The sequence below is a fragment of the Hyla sarda genome, chromosome 12, assembly GCF_029499605.1.
Source record: "Hyla sarda isolate aHylSar1 chromosome 12, aHylSar1.hap1, whole genome shotgun sequence".
In the NCBI taxonomy this organism is placed as follows: Eukaryota; Metazoa; Chordata; class Amphibia; order Anura; family Hylidae; genus Hyla; species Hyla sarda.
This window is the reverse complement of record NC_079200.1, coordinates 39,857,564-39,879,699: the sequence shown is the minus strand read 5'-3', so window position 1 is coordinate 39,879,699 and position 22,136 is coordinate 39,857,564. Positions and strand designations below refer to the sequence as shown.

Genomic DNA, 22,136 nt, shown 5'->3' with positions numbered 1-22,136 from the left:
ACTTGCAGCTAACATCTGGCCGTGGCATTTTTTTCACTGAAAAAACGCAGTGCGGGAAAATTGGTGTTTTTAATGGCGTTTTTGCAAAAAAAAACATCAGTGGAGTTCAAGCCTTAAGGAGGGACTGGGTATTTCTGTGTATCTGCCCTTAGAGGCAGAATCACTGATATGAGCAAACACACAGAGCTACCCAGCGGCAACAGGCCGTCAGCGCATCTGCAGCTTGAAAAATGCTGCGGATGTGGTTCGTGTTACCCTACCCTAAGGGTGTATTGACACAGTATTCTGAGCATATTTGATGCCCAGGAGTTAAGGCTGCAGTTTTTATGCTGTAACTTTCGATGTAAACGAAATGACTAAACTAAAACAGCGCATGAAATATGCTCAGGATACTTTTCGAGTGAATACACCAATACGGGTTAATCAAAGTTATTCAGTCTGTTATTTTTATACATGTGTAGTATTAAGACTACTTTCCAAATGTAACTTTTGGAAACCTTTTTGTCCCTTTTTAGGTTCAGCATTGTTGTTGGCGCTCCAAAACTGAACACTTCTCAGCCCGGGGTCACTAGTGGTGGTGGCGTCTTCCTGTGCCCATGGCAGTTTGGAAGCAATGGTTGCTCTATCATACCATTTGACCGAACAGGTGCAGTGATATTATGCAGGTGGTAATGTATATTATAATCTGCAACGTGAGGGAGACAAGGGTGAAAGTAGGGAAGGGGCCCTTCTTGTTTTTTGGCTACAGACCCTCTACTACACAAGGATTAGTAGCAGAGGTGATGTGATTGTTGGAGTAGGGTGTCTGACACACAATTTGCAGCAGGGCTCTGAAGTAACATGGTATTCCTCTGGCTTTGTCAAACATAATATGAATGTTAATTGGTATCTGGCCATTTACTGTACATCTGTGTGAAATTGGCAAACGAGTGTTTGGCCCCAGACCAGAGATGAAATTTAGACTCTAGATCAGACAAAATAGTAAAGATTACAGTGGTCCCTCAAGTTACAATATTAATCGGCTCCAGGACAACCACTGTATGTTGAGACCATAACTCTATGGAAACCTGGTCATTGGTTCTAAAGCCACCAAAATGTCATTCAAAAATAGGAAAAAGTGAGGATTAAAGAAAAATAAGTAGATAACTAACATAGATATAGCAAGTCCTTACATATAAAAGTAAGAAAGATCTGCTGGGAGCTGTAAATCACTGTCTATGTAGAGGACAGGAGCTTCTTCAGGGTCCTGTACAGTACACAGTGTCCTAAAAAAGTAAAATGGTGCTGCCCTCACCTGGTGTCCAAAGGAGCAGCTAACCGTGGCACAGGTAAAGAGTAGTACAGAACATGTAATACCTCCCTGTACTGTAGGGGGCGCTACCAGACACCAGTCAGTACATGCACTTCAGTAATACAGGTGTTTTACCAGTGAATGCCCATTCTGATTGGTCAGATCTTCCAGCCACTGCTATGTTTCGCAGATCTGGACTGTCCAGAGCATTGTATGTTGAGTCTGGTTTCAAGTTACAATGAGCCAGAAAATACCATTTTACACTGCTCAAAAAATAAAAATAAAGGGAACACTAAGATAACACATTCTAGATCTGAATGAATGAACTAATAGTATGAAATACTTTCGTCTTTACTTAGTTGAATGTGCTGACAACAAAATCACACAAAAATTATCAATGGAAATCAAATTTATCAACCCATGGAGGTCTGGATATGGAGTCACACTCAGAATCAAAGTGGAAAACCACACTACAGGCTGATCAAACTTTATGTAATGTCCTTAAAACAAGTCACAATGAGGCTCAGTAGTGTGTGTGGCCTCCACGTGCCTGTATGACCTCCCTACAATGCCTGGGCATGATCCTGATGAGGTGGTGGATGGTCTCCTGAGGGATGTCCTCCCAGACCTGGAATAAAGCATCCGCCAACTCCTGGACAGTCTGTGGTGCAACGTGGTGTTGGTGGATGGAGCAAGACATGATGTCCCAGATGTGCTCAATCGGATTCAGGTCTGGAGAACGGGCGGCCAGTCCATAGCATCAATGCCTTCCTCTTGCAGGAACTGCTGACACACTCCATCCACATGAGGTCTAGCATTGTCTTGTATTAGGAGGAACCCAGGGCCAACCGCACCAGCATATGGTCTCACAAGGGGTCTCAGGATCTCATCTCGGTACCTCATGGCAGTCAGGCTACTCCATACCATTACTGACCCACCGCCAAACCGGTCATGCTGGAGGATGTTGCAGGCAGCAGAATGTTCTGTCATGTCTGTCACATGTGCTCAGTGTGAACCTGCTTTCATTTGTGAAGAGCACAGGGCGCCATTGGTGAATTTGCCAATCTTGGTGTTCTCTGGCAAATACCAAGCGCCCTGCACAGTGTTGGGCTGTAAGCACAACCCCCACTTGTGGATGTCGGGCCCTCATACCACCCTCATGGATTCTGTTTCTGACCATTTGAGTGGACCCATGCACATTTGTGGCCTGCTGGAGGTCATTTTGCAGGGCTCTGGCAGTGCTCCTCCTGCTCCTCCTTGCACAAAGGCGGAGATAGCGGTCCTGCTGCTGGGTTGTTACCCTCCTTTGGCCTCTTCCACGTCTCCTGATGTACTGGCCTGTCTCCTGGTAGCGCCTCCATGCTCTGGACACTACGCTGACAGACACAGCAAACCTTCTTGCCACAGCTCGCATTGATGTGCCATCCTGGATGAGCTGCACTACCTGAGCCACTTGTGTGGGTTGTAGACTCCGTCTCATGCTACCACTAGAGTGAAAGCACTGCAGCAAAAGTGACCAAAACATCATCCTGGAAGCATAGGAACTGAGAAGTGGTCTGTGGTCACCACCTGCAGAACCACTCCTTTATTGGGGGGTTACTTGCTAATTGCCTATAATTTCCACCAGTTGTCTGTTCCATTTGCACAACAGCATGTGAAATTGATTGTCAATCAGTGTTCTTCCTGAGTGGACAGTGTGATTTCACAGAAGTGTCATTGACTTGGAGTTACATTGTGTTGTTTAAGTGTTCCCTTTATTTTTTTGAGCAGTGTTTGTTGAAACTATTGTATGTTGAGACCATTGTAAGTTGATGGATCACTGTATAGGCACTTACCGCTCCTAGCTCTAGTTCTGACAGCAGCCATCATCAGCACTTAGTATCGCACTTAGCATTGTGTGTTCCTAATATGGAGGAGGGACCTATTGGACTATGTTGTGAGATATTCCTATGAAAGCTTTGATTTTTAATGGGATCTGTCAACATTAAATGGTAATTGGGATGGTCCACATTTCATTCTGTCCAATCCTGTTGTTTCACACTTTAACTGCATCATTGCTATTTGGAAGCCTTTTAATATCCATTCCCTCATAGATCCAGAACACCCAATGACAACAAAATTCGAACCTCAATTTAAAAGCACCTTTCAGACTGTTGTGTTAAACTATGAGCCTTATGCACACAGTAGCACCTTGTACAATAGGCCCTGCATGTCCAAGGTGGTTCTATAGGAGGATAAGGCTAGTGCTAGGTGGCGACTTTGGCTGCAAGAGTAACTTTGCAACTAATGATTGTGAATGCGGTTGTGTTACTACACTTGACATGCTTTACACCATTTCAGTGTTCTAAATGTCCCTGCAAGTTTTGCGCAATGGCATTTTTTCTGAGCAATTTGTTTGTGCAATTTTCGGTAGAACATTATTTGGTGCACCGTACCCCACTTTTTATAGTGGAGATGTATTTATTATTTGCGCAAATTAAATTAAGAAGTGTTTTTTTTTTGCGCAAACCTATACCACCTAATAGGACACACAAAAGTATCTATACTAGAGCACCAAGCTTAAACAAATCTCTGCAGCCTACTGGTTTCTAGAATTGCACAAAGTTTATCAAGTCCGGAGTACCTTTTTGGTACATTTTGAGCAACTGTCCAAACAGGGGTAAAATCTTTACTACCTTACACCAACATTGATAAATGTCTCCCATAATCCATATGTAAGACCACACCACTTCCAAAAATAATCAACGCACGCACAAAACCAGACAGACTTAGGTACTTCTTAAATACTTGATTGTAAAGCAATCCAGCATCCAGCCAATGTATCTTGAAAGCGCAAATGTCATGAAATTGTCCCCATAAACTATTCCCAGAGTGACACAGCTGTTTACAATGACAATTGAGGCATAGCTTTTGCGGCTTTTTTGCAGCATTGATCAGGCTAAAAAATGCTTTATTCAGTAGTCAGCAACAGTCAGACAAAACGTGACTATGCCCCACAGACACAATGCCTATCCCCTGTATGTCACCACTGGGACTGCTGTGTGATTGACACACAGGCACCAGCGCATGCCCACCCGATCATTCCTACGTGCGGGTGGCAAGTTTTCAGAGCTCCTTCTGCACACACACAACTTTAGAATAAAAGACCAGTGTGAAGCGCTGTGATAACTAGAGGCGGAGAGCTTGCTCACCCTCTGCCTCCAGCATTACCCAATTACACTGGGGCCATCGGGAGTGAGCGCTCGCTCTGAAAACTCGCCGCCTGCATGTAAGAATGATCAGATGTGGATGCACTGGGACCTGTATGTCAATCACACAGCGGTCCCAGTGCTGACATATAGGGGATAGGTGTGGGGCCACAGGGCATAGCTACGCCTATCCGACTGTTGCTGGCTACTGATTAAAGGGGTATTCCAGGATTTTTTTTTATTTGACTATGCTACAGGGGCTGTAAAGTTAGTGTAGTTCATAAAATAGTGCCTGTACCTGTGTGTGACGGTTTTCTCACAATTCTTCTGTGATTTTCACCCCAATATTTATTTTTAACAGCATACAAAATTACTGTTGTCTCAGATTTTTCCCAGCTTGCAATGCGGCCGAGACCTGACTCACTGGTCAGCTGATGACAGGGAGCCTGTCTGCTTCAATGGGTGGAGCGATCGCTTGGTGGGAGAGAGATCAATCTGCAACTAATGCAACAGCTGTAGGCACCCTGATTGAAAACCACAGGTCTTTTGTTTCAATGGGTGGGATGGCTGATGTGTGGGAGGGAGGAAAATGGAATTGTGGGATTTGTAGTCAAAAAAAAGAAAAGTCAAACAGCAAATACAAGTTCGCAAAAGCTATCCTCAGTGTTATGGTAATCTCACAATATAGCCATTTATCCCCAAGACAAGGGCAGATCCTTCCTAAGCATGTCCATTACTATCTGCCAGGTATGTACTAAAATCACCTTATGGTAGATAATCCCTTTAAAAGCTATGCCTAAATTGTCATTGTAAACAGCTGTGTCACTCTAGGAATATTTTATGGGGGACAATTTCATGACAGTTGAGCTTGAAGTTTAGCAAAATAGTTGAACTGCCAGTGTTTCGACCTGTGATGCAAGTGTGGGTTTCTAGACTTGACAAAGTCCCACACTTGCTTTACATATCAAAATGTTGCTCTTCCTGTATATGGTGTTGCTACAATACACTTCAAAATGCTTGACTTGATGCTGGATTGCTTTAAATCAGGGGTCTCAAACTCAAATTATCTGGGGGCTACTGGAGGTAGCGGCTGGGTTAGGCTGGGCCACATGCGCCCCTCACATATAATTCCCCCATCATGTGTCCCTCACATATAATGCCCCCATCATGTGCCCCTCACATATAATGGCCGCATCATGTGCCCCTCACATATAATGCCCCATCATGTGCCCCTCACATATAATGCCCCCATCATGTGCCCCTGACATATAATGCCCCCATTGTGTGCACCTCACATATAATGCCCCCATCATGCGCCCTTCATCATCCACCAGCAACACCGCCACCAGCAGTAGAACCCCCATCATCCACCAGCAACACCCCTCCCCCATTTCCCCTACCCCCATGTGGTAATAGCATGATCTGACAGATGATGGGGGTGCTACTGCTGGGGGGGGACGGGGGGGACATTAGGTAGGCAGCAGTTTCCCCACATTAGGAAGGTAGCAGTTTCCCCACATTAGGTAGCATCGTTTCCCCACATTAGGTAGCCGTAGCACAGATTCCCCACATTAGGTAACCTTAGCACAGTTTCCCCACATTAGGTAACCTTAGCACAGTTTCCCCACATTAGGTAACCTTAGCACAGTTTCCCCACATTAGGTAGCCATAGCACAGATTCCCCACATTAGGTAGCCATAGCACAGATTCCCCACATTAGGTAGCCTTAGCACAGTTTCCCCACATTAGGTAGCCTTAGCACAGTTTCCCCACATTAGGTAGCTTTAGCACAGATTCCCCACATTAGGTAGCCATAGCACAGATTCCCCACATTAGGTAGCCATAACACAGACTGCACTACTTGCATCTGCCTGCGGGGACTTCCTGGCGGAGGTGCACGCTATAAGTGACGTCATTGCACGCGCTGTGCAGGATGTTGGCGTCCCTGCCCGGCGATTGCGATGACGTCACTCACCTCCACCAGGAAGTCCCTGCAGGCAGATGCAAGTAGCAGTTTAGTGATGGGGCAAGACTGGTTGCCCCGTCATATGTCCACTGGGTCCCATGTAGCAGTGTTTGCCGAAGTGTGTGAAGTCTTCCGGAATTTAGCCCTGCTTGCCTGAAGCAGGGCTAATTGCCGGAAGAAATCACCTGCCCGGCGCCCGGAACTGCATGTCCCGGGCGTCGGGCGATACAATTTCCAGATCCCTGGTGCTGGCCGCAAAATTTTGTTCTGCGGGCCGCAAATTGCCCATGGGCCTGAAGTTTGAGACCCCTGCTTTAAAATAACACCAAGTCATAGGCAAATTGCAGGCAAAATTGTATATGGCTCTGTGACTTGTATTCGACTTGGTGATGCCGTGTAGCCCTAGCCGAACTCTGTTGTATGGAACATGCCACAATTTCTTTTTCTTTGGTGATTTAAAGTCTATGGGGGCTTTATTACTATTCCATACAACTCAAAGGTTATATGGAGCTATAAAGGTTTTACACGTTGTTGAAAGTGTTTGTGGACTTTTTTCATCCAGGTTTTTCTTTTTTTGTTGTATCCAAAGCCAGAATTGGATTCAAAAGGAATTGGAAATATAAAGGAAAAAAATTGAGGCTTTTTTCCAACAAAAACTCCATGTATGAACCACGCCTAATCCAACCATATGCATGTAGACTTAAAGGGGTACTCCGGTGAAAAACTTTTTTTTTTTTTTTTTTTTTAAATCAACTGGTGTCAGAAAGTTAAACAGATTTGTAAATTACTTCTATTAAAAAATCTTAATCCTTCCTGTACTTATTAGCTGCTGAATACTACAGTGGAAATTCTTTTCTGTTTGAAACACAGAGCTGTCTGCTGACATCATGAGCACAGTGCTCTCTGCTGACATCTCTGTCCATTTTAGGAACTGTCCAGAGTAAAAGGAAATCCCCATGGCAAACATATGCTGTTCTGTACAGTTCCTAAAATGGACAGAGATGTCAGCAGAGAGCACTGTGATCATGATGTCAGCAGAGAGCTCTGTGTTTCAAACAGAAAAGAATTTCCACTGTAGTATTCAACAGCTAATAAGTACAGGAAGGATTACAAATCTGTAATTTACAAATCTGTTTAACTTTCTGGCACCAGTTGATTAAAAAAAAATAATAATAATAAAGTTTTTCACCGGAGTACCCCTTTAATCCGTTTGCTATATCAGTGCTCTATAATTTTATATGTTTATTCTCCAGCTAACCATGTTTTATCTATTTCATAGGTGACATAAATGACTCTAAGAATAATGTAGTACAGGTTTTTAAGTCTGACCAGTGGTTTGGCGCAACAGTAAGAACCTGGAAAACTAACATTCTGGTATGAGTTAATGCTATACATTATATTATAGATATAAATAGACTAGCATTAAATGTAAGGTTATGCCTGGATTATTCTAATATGAGAGTTTATCCACTGACCTGGACATGCTCAGTATCTGATGCTGGATTTATGTTCCAAAGAGCACAATACAGTCTGACTATGGCATTACTGGTGAATTCACTGCAGCGCACTCAGAATTTATGATCATATTTGTTGCTTTTGTCACAGATACACCAAAAGCGGTTGCAAGTAAATCCTTTTCATATTCTGAACAACTCCTTTAAATGTTTTCCCACTTTAACGAATGATGACAAATCACTGGAACCACCTCCAATCTTGTCAGGTAGCACTCTGCTACCAACCAGGAACGCTGTCTGACTACATTTCCTACATATCTAAAGTATAATACGGTGAACTTCGGAGGTAATAGGGACTTGTGTGGCGCTGACCGGAACAAAGAGGCTCCAGGTCGGCAGGTTCAGGTAAAAAAGCTTTATTCGGCCAAGATGCAACGCGTTTCACTGCGCTTGCGCAGTGAAACGCGTTGCATCTTGGCCGAATAAAGCTTTTTTACCTGAACCTGCCGACCTGAAGCCTCTTTGTTCCTGTCAGCACCACACAAGTCCCTATTAGCTACGAAGTTCACCGTATTATACAAGTTTCTATGGGAAGGCTGCAGACGGATAATCCAAATCTCCTTTCAAACACGCGCTAACCATTGTTGTGTATGCTGGTACACAACCGGAGCGGGTAAGAGACCACCTGTATTCCCGTTCTTGTCCGACATTAGCACGTGTGATCCTCCACAGGGAGCGCCTTTGCTTTGTGTTTTTAGGCTACATATCTAAAGGGATTGCTTTGCTTTACCGAGCTTTACCGAGTCCAAATCTGGCACCCCAGAAACACATGGCATATCCTACCAATATGCCTCTGATGATCTCCTTCAATTTGTTAATGTAAAAGAATAGGAAAACATAATGAAGGAGATTTATCAAGCTCCGTAGTAGATTTTTTTTTGCGTAAAAAAGTTGCACGTACTTGCGAACCTGCGACTTTTCTATACATGCATTTTATGTGCCTGTTGGTGCTGCGCTGTCTTCCTGACGTAAACTCCGGCCTCAGCGCAGCGATGCAAGACTCCGCCCACCAATGTCACAAAATGAGTACGGATAGTATGTTTTTAATATTTTTTTTAATTTCTGAGGAGGGTGGATGGGTTGTTGCGGGATAGTTGGAGTGCAGTTATTTAGTGCCAGGCAGGCCAGTCAGGGTGTCACCCAATGCGGTATCCCCCCCCCCTCCCCCTTCCTGTCACTCTCTAGCAATGCTACTGGTAATAAAGGGTAGATAAAGAACTTTGGCTATATTAACATAAGGGAAAACTTTTCTGCTTTAAAAAAATGCTTTTTTAAGCGGGTTTCTCGGGTTTTGCTTACGTGTGATTTATTTATCAAGGTCGTACGACTATTTCATAAATAGGTCGCATGTAAGCAAAAGTAAGTTAAAAAAATTTGTCGTATAAAAGTCATACATTTGAAAAGAATGATAAATCTCCTTCAATGTGAATTACCAGGAAACATATAGTCAGCTCATGGGTGAAATTAATCAGAGGTGGGGAACTGAAAGGACAGCTTAGAGGCCATCAATCACAGGCTAGGGGGAAGAGGTAAGTGATGATATGGGTTTGGATTATCGGGCACTTGATGCACTGTGTTGATGTGTTGCTCTGTAGTTTATTTTCCCAGATTATGACTGTACATCCTGGTTGAGCAGTTGCTCAGTACTACAGTACCCAGAATGCTTTTTCTTTCCCATAGCTGTTCATCACAGTCTTCCCATTCTGCCTACTCTCTTCTGATAGCAATCCTGCCAGTACCCTGCCCAGAGCTTCTGCAGAACATTTCATAACACAGCAGAACAGTCTGTAGGACATGCTGTATTAAATTCCTGTCTGCTCCTCTGCCAATGGAAATGCTCCGCATGGTAGGCGGTGGGGGTTGGTCAGTGGTGATCTCAACACTCAAGGTGGGGCTTGAGTTCAGATACAGCCAAGCCTCCTTGAGACAGCAGAGCATAATGCGTTGTCTCTTAGGGGGGAAGAAGGAGCGAGGCAGCCGCTGAGAAAACACCACATTATTATATAAATTAGAAAATAATAAAAAAATATAATTTCTATGTTCAAAAATAGAGGTTATTTGGACCTCTAAGCCCTAAACTAAGCTGAGGCTTCTTGTTTTGTACAGATCACTTCTAAGCAGTCTCCTCCATTTCACAAACAGAATAACAGTAAAAGGTGACACCAGTGTATAGAGAAAACAATAGCTGAGGCTCACAGCTTAGCCTCCCCCTCCCTCTACAATGACCTCTGCGCAAGCTACAGAGCATGCCTAGGAAATGCTTAATTTCTATTGATTAGGGTCTGCTCCAGACTATTGTGTTTATGTTCATGGGGCTTGCTGTAAAGCACATAACTAAATGCTGTTAAAAGCAACTTAAGCAAGATGGCTGCGCCCATTAGAATGGAAAAAAATATATATAATTCTAAAACCATTGGGGAAAAATTGGTGAAACATTTATTTAAAATCTAGCTTAATGTGTGTGCGTGTGCTAATGAATGTATGTAAATTATTTGTCATGCAACATGTTCTCTCACTTTCTCCTTTTAGGCTTGCGCCCCTTTGCAACATTTTACATTCCAACTTAGAGGCGATAGATTCAATCAATCTGGGAAAACTCCCACTGGAGCTTGTTACTTGACTACGGATCTGAAGAACAGCTATGAATTTGCTCCATGTCGAGAGCTTACTGTAGAGTATACCTACGCCCTAAGGAATTATCGTACGGCTAATGTACCGCTTATAACACACAAGTATATATTGTATATGCTTAAAGCGCAACAGTCATGAGATTTGGGGCATATAACCTAACCACAGTGTGTATGGTGTGTAAAATATGTCCCCAGCCTTACTTTTATCCCTCTTATTACGGATTTTATTAGCTCAAAAAACACTTTTATTAGCAGCCACTGACAGTCGGATAGGCCAGGGGTTCGCTATTCCCCGCGGCCGCCACGCCTATCCCCTGTACACCAGCGCTGGGACCGCTGTGTGATTGACACACTGGTCCCAGCGCATGCGCCCCTTATCTTTCATATGTGAGTGCTCTGTCTGATGCCTTCGTGTGCCCGGGCAATACTGGGGGCAGAGAGTGAGTGCTCTCTGCCTCTAGGGAATGCAGAAGCGCCCAGGGCGTCTCCCTCACAGGGAGAAGTAAGAGAAGAAGGAAGGGCACTGTCCGTGAGCACTCGCGCTCTGTAAAGAAATGTTGTCGGCGCCTACATATGAAAGATAATGGGCGCATGTGCTGGGACCTGTGTGTCAATCACACCGGGTATTAGTGGCAGTATATAAAAGTGTTTTTTGAGCTAATAAAAGGCGTAATAAGAGGGATAAAAGTAAGTTTGGAGACATATTTTACACACCATACACACACTGTGGTTAGGTTATATGCCCTAAACCTCATGACAGTTGCGTTTTAACATATTTTAATAGCCTTACTTTTCTTAGATATGTGTTGCAATACAAACTAATTCAAATCGTAAGAAAAAATTTACAAGCTTAAAAAGTATTTCTGTTATTTTATATCTCTTTCTTCATATTTATATTGGCTTTCATAACTCTGTTGGTTACCTTAGGAAGCTGATTTCTTACTGTAGATAATACAATAGAAATGCGATAGCATGCACTCACCGCTGGGATAGTGTCCAGGTTCACGGGACAGCATGTCAGGATCCGCCGAAGTGCTCAGAGGTTACGCTGGTCGTTTAACGTGACAGTGCGCGCTTCTTCCGGCCTCTCCGACTACGTCATCGCGCTGCATCTTTTATATTTTGTGACTGCAAAGGGGACCATAGCAACATATCAACAATGACACTCGGCTATTGCACAGGAATACTAATAGTGAGTAAAACTGAACTACGAAGTGTAATTACAAACAATAAGTGTAAAGCATAGTGGCATAGTCAGACTATACGAGGCTGTATGAAATCAAGTAAATAAACTGGGCAGTCATATGTTACTCAAAAACTGAGACAAGTCAATGATTTCGTTGAAACCAGTGGGACCCTGGGCATTACACTTTAAAATCCATGCATATAGATGTGTCACATGTTCAAAGCCTCCGAATCTGAGGACACTAGCATCATTAGCGTGACATGTAGCTAGATGTTCAGCTAATCTCGGGATACCCTTCCCTGTCCTTAAGGCATAGAGACCGTGTACACAATTGGCGCTTGGTCTTACTGATGTAAAACATGTTGCATGGGCATACAATATAATAACTTACAAAAGTGCTCGTGCATGTAATTAACTGGGCTATATTGTGTGAAATGCCTCCTAATCTACAGAGATCTGCACAGGTATTGAATTGGCAGCAATTCAGCCAATTGCTAGTCTCCATATTGTCTCCTCTTTTTTTCTTTATTCTGATGTAATCAGAGACCATCTTGTTTTTTTCTATAGGTAACTACTGGTTGCTTCCCAGCTAACTCTTTTAGGTTGTTGTCATTCTCAAGAATATACCGGTGTCACCTCACTGCATTATTAATTTGAGAGTTGGTTAAAAGAAAACCCAAATCTTTTGTCCAGAGCCTTTTTCCAGGTATTATGTAGCATATCACTCCGTTTCATGGTTTTGACCTTTTCATAGACTGTATTGATAATGGATATTGGGTATCCTCTTTCCCCTAACTTTCAGTTCTCCTACTTGCCGCTCGTAGCTTATGGGATCAATGTTGATCCTTTTAGCCTAATAAATTGGCTGAAGGGAGATACCCCTTTTCACATGCATAGGGTGTGAATTATTATATGTAAGATGGAATTTCTTGCAATGTCCTTCCTGTATCCTTCTGTCACCACCCCCTCCGGTGTGGCTATAATTTTCTTGTCCAGGAACTCTATTTGAGATCCGCCGAACACACTGGTAAATTTCATATTCATATTGTTAACTGTATTTAAGTGTTGAACAAATTCCTGGAATGATTCCTCTGACCCCTCCGAGACCCTCAAGATGTTATCTACGTACCTCTTAAAGGCTTTAATGTCTCTCGCAAAAGGATTCCGGGTCGAGAATATATATTTTCTTTCAAACACGGCTAAAAATAAATTAGCATATGTGTATGAAATGGGCGTGCCCATTGCCATGCCGGTTTTCTGCTTGAACCACTGTTACCCATATTGAAGGTGTTGTGGGAGAGAATAAAATGGGTGGCTTCTGTAATGAAATCATTAAAATCTGCAGATTTCTTTGTGCTTAAGGAAGTGACGTATAGCCTGTACACCCGCATTGTGAGGGATGTGGGTGTACAGGCTCTCGACGTCTACCGATACTAATCGGTATGTGACCTGCCAGAAAAAATTATCAAAAAAACTTAAGACGTGATTAGAATCTTTAAAGGGGTATTCCAGGCAAAAACTTTTTTTTATATATCAACTGGCTCCGGAAAGTTAAACAGATTTGTAAATTACTTCTATTAAAAAAATCTTAAATCCTTTCAATAGTTATTAGCTTCTGAAGTTTTCTGTCTAACTGCTCAATGATGATGTCACGTCCCGGGAGCTGTGCATGATGGGAGAATATCCTCATAGGAACTGCACAGCTCCCGGGACGTGAGTCATCAGAAAGCAGTTAGACAGAAAAAACAACTCAACTTCAGAAGCTAATAACTATTGCAAGGATTAAGATTTTTTAATCGAAGTAATTTACAAATCTGTTTAACTTTCCAGAGTCAGTTGATATATAAAAAATAGGTTTTGGCCTGGAATACCCCTTTAAAGTAAGATGGGATCTCTTGAACTAAGGGGCTGAGTCCCCAGTCTAAATACTCTGTTACGGACCCGATCACAGCCACAATAGGGAGGCCAGGGGGGATCGGTCCGCGACTTATGTACCTTCAGTAGGAGGTACAAAGTCTGTTTTTTAGGATAAACTGGCAGCAACTTTTCTACAGTGTGATGGTCTAAAACTCCTTTTTCTGTATATCGTCTCAAGAATGATCTTAAAGCATTAAGAATTCTTAATTTTGGGTCTGTGGCTAGACGTTCATACACATCCTTGTCCGAGAGTTGTCTGTCTGCTTCTCTTTTATATTGTTCTGTAAGCATCAGCACTATTGCCCCTCCTTTGTCTGCTCTTGTAACTATAAGATTTTCTTGCATTGCCAGCCAGTCTAAGGCTTGTTTCTTTTTCAATGTCAAATTGACATCTTTCTCAGGGTAAATAAGACATTTGACATCCCTTAACACTGCTTTAGCAAATAGGTCTAGGGGGTTCCAGGGGTCACTGGAGAATTGAATGTATACTGCTTACCTCCTACGAATCTATCTACTGTTGGTTTTGTCTCAGTAGTGAACGGAGCTTCAGCTGCAAGTTCATCTAGATCTTTAACACACTGGTTTTCCAGCTCGTTGAATCCTTCTACTGTACTAAAGCCTAAAGGGCCAATACTACAAGGGGATTCACTCTCAGGGCATGTAGTATGCAAAGATTTTTTATTATTATTCTTATACATCTTATACAGGTTGATTTTTCTCACTGCTTTAAATAAATCCACCTCAAATTGAGTGTAGTTGAAATTTTCATGGAGCCCATAATTAAGGCCTTTGGAAAGGGTCATAGTGACATCAGATGGAACAGTTATTCCTGAAATATTAATTACATTGTCAGGTTCTCTCATGTGCTGAAATCTGTTTTGGTTTCCTCCTCTTACATTTCTCCCATCGGGTCTTACTCCTTCTCTTCTCTCTCTCTGGTGCTGATCACTGGGGGCATCTTTAGAAGCCTCGTCCAAGGCACTCCTATCTGAGTCTGTTGTCCAGTAATCTGGACTCCTCTTTTTCTTATGAAAACATAAGAGGAGGAAACAAAAAGAGGAAACGTAAGAGGAGGAAACAAAAACAGATTTCAGCACAAAAGGAAGTCGGTGTTCTGGCACCAATGAGAGCACCTGACAATGTAGATAATATTTTAGGAATAACTGTTCCATCTTATGTCACCATGACCCTTTCCAAAGGCCTTAATTATGGGCTCCATGAAAATTTCAACTACACTCAATTTGAGGTGGATTTATTTAAAGCAGTGAGAAAAATTAAGATGTATAAGAATAATAGTAAAACATCTTTGCATACTACATGCCCAGAGAGGGAATCCCCTTGTAGTATTGGCCCTTTAGGCTTCAGTAAGATAGAAGGATTCAACAAGCTGGAAAACCAGTGTGTTAGAGATCTAGATGAACTAGCAGCTGAAGCTTCATTCACTATTAAGACAGAATTGACAGTAGATAGATTCGTAGGAGGTAAGCAGTCTACATTCAATCCTCCAGTGAACCCTGGAACCCCCCTAGACCTATTTGCTAAAGCAGTGTTAAGGGATGTCAAATGTCTTATTTACCCTGAGAAAGATGTCAATTTGACATTGAAAGAGAAACAAGCCTTAGACTGGATGGCAATGCAAGAAAATCTTAGAGCAGACAAAGGAGGGGCAATAGTGCTGATGCTTACAGAACAATATAAAAGAGAAGCAGACAGACAACTCTCTGACGAGGATGTGTATGAACGTCTAGCCACAGACCCGACATTAAGAATTCTTAATGCTTTAAGATCATTCTTGAGACGATATACAGAAAAAGGAGTTTTAGACCATCACAATGCAGAAAAGTTGATACCAGTTTATCCTAAAAAACAGACTTTGTACCTAAGGTACATAAGTCGCGGACCGATCCCCCCTGACCACCCTATTGTGGCTGTGATCGGGTCCGTAACAGAGTATCTGTGAAAGTATTTAGACCTGGCGCTCCGCCCCTTAGTTCAAGAGATCCCATCTTACATGAAAGATTCTAATGACATCTTAAGTTTTTTTGATAATTTTTTTCTGGCAGGTCACATACCGATTAGTATCGGTAGACATCGAGAGCCTGTACACCCACATCCCTCACGATGCGGGTGTACAGGCTATCCGTCCCTTCTTTTAGCACACAGAGAAATCTGCAGATTATATCGATTTAATTACAGAAGCCACCCCCTTTATTCTCTCCCACAACACCTTTCAATACTGGTAACAGTGGTTCAAGCAGAAAACCGGCACTACAATGGGCACGCCCATTTCGTTCACATATGCTAATTAATTTTTAGCCGTGTTTGAGAAAAATATATATATTCTCGACAAGGAATCCATTTACGAGACACATTAAAGCCTTTAAGAGGTACATAGATGACATCTTGATGGTCTCGGAGGGGTCAGAGGAATCATTACAGGAATTTGTTCAACACTTAAATACAGTTAACAATATGAACATGAAATTTACCAGTGTGTTTGGCGGATCTCAAATAGAGTTCCTGGACATGAAAATTATAGCCACACCAGAGGGGGTGGTGATGAAGGATACAGGAAGGACATTGCAAGAAATTCCATCTTACATTATAATAGTTCACACCCTATGCATGTGAATAGGGGTATCTCCCTTCAGCCAATTTATTAGGCTAAAAAGGATCAACAGTGATCCCATAAGCTTTGAGCGGCAAGTAGGAGAACTGAAAGTTAGGCTCCTAGAAAGAGGATACCCAATATCCATTATCAATACAGCCTATGAAAAGGTCAAAACCATGAAACAAAGTAATATGCTACATAATACCCGGAAAAAGGCTCTGGACAAAAGATTTGGGTTTTCTTTTACCGACACTCAAATGAACTCTCAAATTAATAATGCAGTGAGGTGACACCGGTATATTCTTGAGAATGACAACGACCTAAAAGAAGTAGCTGGGAAGCAACCAGTAGTTACCTATAGAAAAAACAAGACGGTCTCTGATTACATCAAAATAAAGAAAAAAAGAGGAGACAATATGGAGACTAGCAATTGGCTGAAAGTTGTAAGTACTGCCAATTCAATACCTGTGCAGATTTCTGTAGATTAGGAGGCATTTCACACAATATCGCCCAGTTAATTACATGCATGAGCACTTTATAATTTGTAATTTATTATATTGTATGCCCATGCAACATGTTTTATATCAGTAAGACCAAGCGCCAATTGTGTACAGTTTTTGAGTAAGATCTGACTGCCCAGTTTATTTACTCGATTTCATACAGCCTAGTATAGTCAGACTATGCCACTACACTTTACTCTTATTGGCCCACATTTATCATTGTAGGTGTAAGTGAAGCATTTTTTACACCTTTTTTTTGTGTGTGCTGATAATGTGTACGAGAACCAAATGTATTAAATGGTCAAAGAGCATTTGATAAATTTTGTGCAGGTCACACCAAAAAGCTACACCAAGCCTGGGCTGTTGTATTTTTAGAGACTTTTCAGTGGCTTTGCGCCTTTTTTGTTCCTTTTCACAAAAAGGCCCAGTTGATAAATCCCCTCCATATCATGTGTGTTGCCAAAATCAGTGGATTGCAACTCAAAATCAGCAGAAATGTGTAAACAAAAAGGCGCAAAAAAGGTGCAAAAAACCCTGTTTGCTCCTTTTTTTTGCCCCTTTTTAGACACTAAAAACAGTCTAAAGACAATGATAAATGTGGGCCATTGTTTTTAATCACACTTTGTTGTTTAGTTTTACTTAGTGTTAGAATTCCTGTGCAATAGCCGAGCATCATTGTTAATATGTTGCTATGGTCACCTTTGCAGTCACATGACATAAAGGATGCAGCGTGATGACAAAGTCGAAGAGGCCGGAAGAAACATGCACTGTCGCGTGAAATGGCAGGTGTAACCTCTGAGCGCTCCGGCGGATCCTGACATGCTGTCCCGTGACCCTTGACCTCCAGACGCCTGGACACTATCCCAGCGGGGAGTGCATGCTATCGCTTTTCTATTGTATTATGTATTGATGCTTTACCTGCACCCCGCAGGTGTCACTTCTGTTCTGGATTCCTGTGCTGTTCTGTCCTGTTCTGTTCTGGATTCCTGTGCTGTACGGCATATCAATCCTCCTCACTGGCTTTAAAGTGATAGTGCTCTAATAGGAGAGCTCTTCCCTGCTTTCCTCTACTATTGAATATGATTTATTAATCTGTTGTCAGATATGCAACTTGTTACTGACATCTTTACTCCCATAATGCATTGTATAAAATACAATTAAAGAAAGTAATATTTTCCAAATTCGCCTGGGTTTACACTACTGTGGTTTTCCCCCTATTGTTCTGCTCAGTCATAAGAGCAGAACAATGGAAATAATGGTTTCTGCTGGATGCTACACTCTGATTGAGTCTGACAGACCCCATTGACTGTAATGGGTCCGTCATGTTATCTACCATGTTGCCAGACTAAACAGTGCATACAAAACCTTCAATGCAGGCACAAATATAGTATTGCTTAACATCTGCAACATGGATTTTGACTGTGGAATATTGCAAATAGTTTTTTTTTTTTTTTATAAGTGACTCATATATTGAAATGGAACATTTATGACTTAGATTTTCCTTCTCAGTTAATGGGTCACCTCTAAATGCCGTCACTACGTATGATTGATATATTGTTGGTTCACGGTGCCACCTGCAGACTATTGGTGGGAACTGCATAAGCATTAAGCTAAATAATACAAGAACAATTGAATGGAAATTACACTCTTAGTGTATACATATATCTATATATATATATATATATATACATTGTTTTGTCACTACACAGGAAACGATAAACGTGATTGTGAGCTTGGATTCAGTGCAGAAATAAGCAAGGTAAGTTATAGTTCTAGATTTATTATATCACAGCTGAGCTCCAATTTATTGTGAAGATCTATTATTACAGGAAAAAAAAAAACTCTAAATGTGTGTGTATGTATATATATATATATATATATATATATATATATATATATATATATATACATACGGTCATGGCAGTAAATGTTGGCACCCCTGAAGTTTTTCAAGAAAATTAAGTATTTCTCACAGAAAAGGATTGCAGTAACACATTTTCTGCTATACACATGTTTATTCCCTTTGTGTGTATTGGAACTAAACCAAAAAAGGGAGGAAAAAAAGCAAATTGGACATAATGTCACACCAAAGTCCAAAAATGGGCTGGACTAAATTATTGGGACCCTTAACTTAATATTTGGTTGCACACCCTTTGGAAAAAATAACTGAAATCAGTCGCTTCCTATAACCATCAATAGGCTTCTTACACCTCTCAGCCGGAATGTTGGACCACTCTTCCTTTACAAACTGCTCCAGGTTTCTCTTATTGGAAGGCGCCTTTTCCCAACAGCAATTTTAAGATCTCTCCACAGGTGTTCAATGGGATTTAGATCTGGACTCATTGCTGCCACTTCAGAACTCTCCAGCGCTTTGTTGCCATCCATTTCTGGGTACTTTTTGACGTATGTTTGGGGTCATTGTCCTGCTGGGAGACCCAAGATCTTGGACGCAAACCCAGCTTTCTGACACTGGGCTGTACAGTGCGACCCAAAATCCGTTGGTAATCCTCAGATTTCATGATGCCTTGTACACATTCAAGGCACCTGGTGCCAGAGTCAGCAAAACAACCCTAAAACATCATTGAACCTCCATCATTTTTCACTGTAGGTACTGTGTTCTTTTCTTTGTAGGCTTTATTCTGTTTTCGGTAAACAGTAGAATGATGTGCTTTACCAAAAAGCTCTATCTTGGTCTCATCTGTCCACAAGACATTTTCCCAGAAGGATTTTGGCTTACTCAAGTCCATTTTGGCAAAGGGTAGTCTTGCTTTTTTATGTCTCTGTGTCATCAGTGGGGTCCTCCTTGGTCTCCTCCATAGCGTTTTATTTCATTTAAATGTCGACGGATAGTTCACGCTGATACTGATGCTCCCTGAGCCTGCAGGACAGCTTGAATACCTTTGGAACTTGTTTGGGGCTGCTTATCCACCATCTGGACTATCTCGACTGGACACCTTTCATCAATTTTGCTCTTCTGTCCATGCCCAGGTAGATTAGCTACAATGCTATGGGTTGCAAACTTCTTGATAATGTTGCGCACTGTGGACAAAGGCAAATCTAGATCTCTGGAGATGGACTTGTAACCTTGAGATTGTTGATATTTTTCCACAATTTTTGTTCTCTTCTCCTCTTTCTATTGTCCATGCTTAGTGTGACACGCACAGACACACAATGCAAAGTCTAAGTGAACTTCTCTCCTTTTTATCTGCTTTCAGGTGTGATTTTTATATTGCCCACACCTGTTACTTGCCCCAGGTGAGTTTAAAGGAGCATCACATGCTTCAAACAATCTTATTTATCCACAATTTTGAAAGGGTGCCAATAATTTTGTCCAGTTTGGTGTGACATTATGTCAAATTTGCCTTTTTTCCTCCCTTTTTTGGTTTAGTTCCAATACATACAAAGGGAATAAACGTGTGTATATCAAAACGTGTTACTGCAATCCTTTTCTTTGAGAAATACTTCATTTTGTTGAAAAAATTCAGGGTTGCCAACATTTACCGCCATGACTGTATTTCTGATACTGTGTTATGCCTAATACAGGACCTGAGAGGTGGGGTATGAAACAGATTACCTCTTGTTTTGTGAATCCCTGTATCATGCTCCACCCCCTCTTATGCGCTGCCCTAGACATAACAATGATGTTACATTTTTCCAGTGCAGATAAGTTGAACTATAAGTATATTAATCCCTTCCTATCACTGCACTGCCTGTTCTCATCCTAATGATCGCACCATTTCCATTTCCTTCTTGGTTTGTTCCTGCCTTTGGGAATGTTTGCACAAGTAAAACCGATGTGACTTTTGAAACAGAAACCACAGAGATTTCCATCTCAAAAACCATGCGCTTTTTTGTTTAAAAAAAAAAAATCTCCTTTATGATTTAAAGGAGAACTCCAGCCAAATAAAATTACCTTTAAATAGCTTCACAATGTGAAGTGTAATCTTGGCTGAGCACATACCTAGTTTCTCTCCAGGCAGGAAATCCAGTAGATCTTATGACACTGATGACTAGCGTCTACCGTAGACGACACTACACACTCCCTTCTCCCCTGCTCAGAGAGCTGACAGCTTCAGTGTGCTGTGTTTGAGTGTCCCTGATTGGCCAGAGGGCAACACACACACCCCTCCCTGCACACTCTCACAGCAGCCCCTCCATGCAGCTCACACAGGAAACAAGCCCAGGGTGTGGAGTATGTTGCTGATTAAGCAGGATTTTCAAAGCCTGTTTATGGGGGCTATGGAGGTCTGATTTTGAAACAAATCAGCTGGGATGCCTTGTGGAGTCATAGTGAGCTTATGTTTAGTCAAGTTGTTTTTTTTATCACTTTTGGCGGGACATCTTCTTTAATCTGGAAATGTGTAAAAAGAAAACAATGTTTTTCAAAAACCTTGGCATTGTTTTCCATGTAATAAGAAGGGACATGTTACTTTTGTGCAGTTGCTTTCAGTTCCCATTGAAATCAATGGGAGCTTAAAGCGTAGGTCTAAAATTGTAAGCCCGTGCAATTTTCAGCTCTAGAGGTGAAGACGCAGGCCACGCTGGATGGTATAGATGCTGAGACAACCGTACCACGCTGAGCAGAGTTCCATGCACAAGCGCTATTATGAAATGTGATTGGCAGATTCACCACTGATGTGCAGTTTGGATTTATGAACATACAATAAGCAAGACAATTGATTTGATTATCAGGCTTATGAATGCCTTAGCTGCTGCAGTCACTATCAACTGCAGCATATTATCGATTTTAGGGATGGTGAGGGGTTTCCCTTTTTCTTTGCATTGGGGGCCAATAGACTTCAACATCAGCCAAGGGGCTTGTGCTGTGCTGGACCCTGCGTTATGCTGGCAGGCATAATACAGAGGTAGAGCAATCTATTATTTAGGCAATTATACAATCCAAGTCCCCTTGTGGGACTAATAGTTAACAAAACATACATAATTTATATTAACCCTTCATGAACAATAAATTATCTCATTATTGAATCTGCATGTTAAATCACAGAAGAAAAAAACTTTTCTTTTGAATTTTTTTGTTATCCATCTACCCCCAAAAATGTAATTAAAAAAAGTCATATGTACCCAAAAATTATAAATGAAAACCAACACAGAGAATAACAATACAATCCACCACACAGCAACATCGACAAAACAATGTGAGGTCTTGGATTTTTTAGGACATCATTTAGGGGGCGGGGCTTAAACTCAGACCAGATCCAGCCAGGCATCCTGAGACAGCAAAGGATGATGTATTTTCTCTGGGGGAGAATGACGAGCGGGGTGGCTGCTGAGACAACACTACAATATTATCTATATTATTAAATGAAAAGTGT

General features: G+C 41.8%; 1 protein-coding gene across 4 annotated transcripts in view; it reads left to right on the top strand.

Annotated features, from left to right (window-relative positions):
- ITGA2B (integrin subunit alpha 2b) overlaps positions 1–22,136 on the top strand; it is an 85,207-nt gene that overhangs the window by 4,617 nt on the left and 58,454 nt on the right. For 3 of the 4 annotated variants that reach the window (XM_056548853.1, XM_056548850.1, XM_056548851.1), the window contains 4 exons: positions 516–646; positions 7,725–7,819; positions 10,489–10,660; positions 18,513–18,562. In XM_056548853.1, coding sequence (XP_056404828.1) covers positions 516–646; positions 7,725–7,819; positions 10,489–10,660; positions 18,513–18,562 — 448 coding nt within the window. Of the gene's footprint in view, positions 1–515; positions 647–7,724; positions 7,820–10,488; positions 10,661–17,697; positions 17,735–18,512; positions 18,563–22,136 lie in introns of those variants that run through there. The other variant, XM_056548854.1, reaches the window with a different exon arrangement.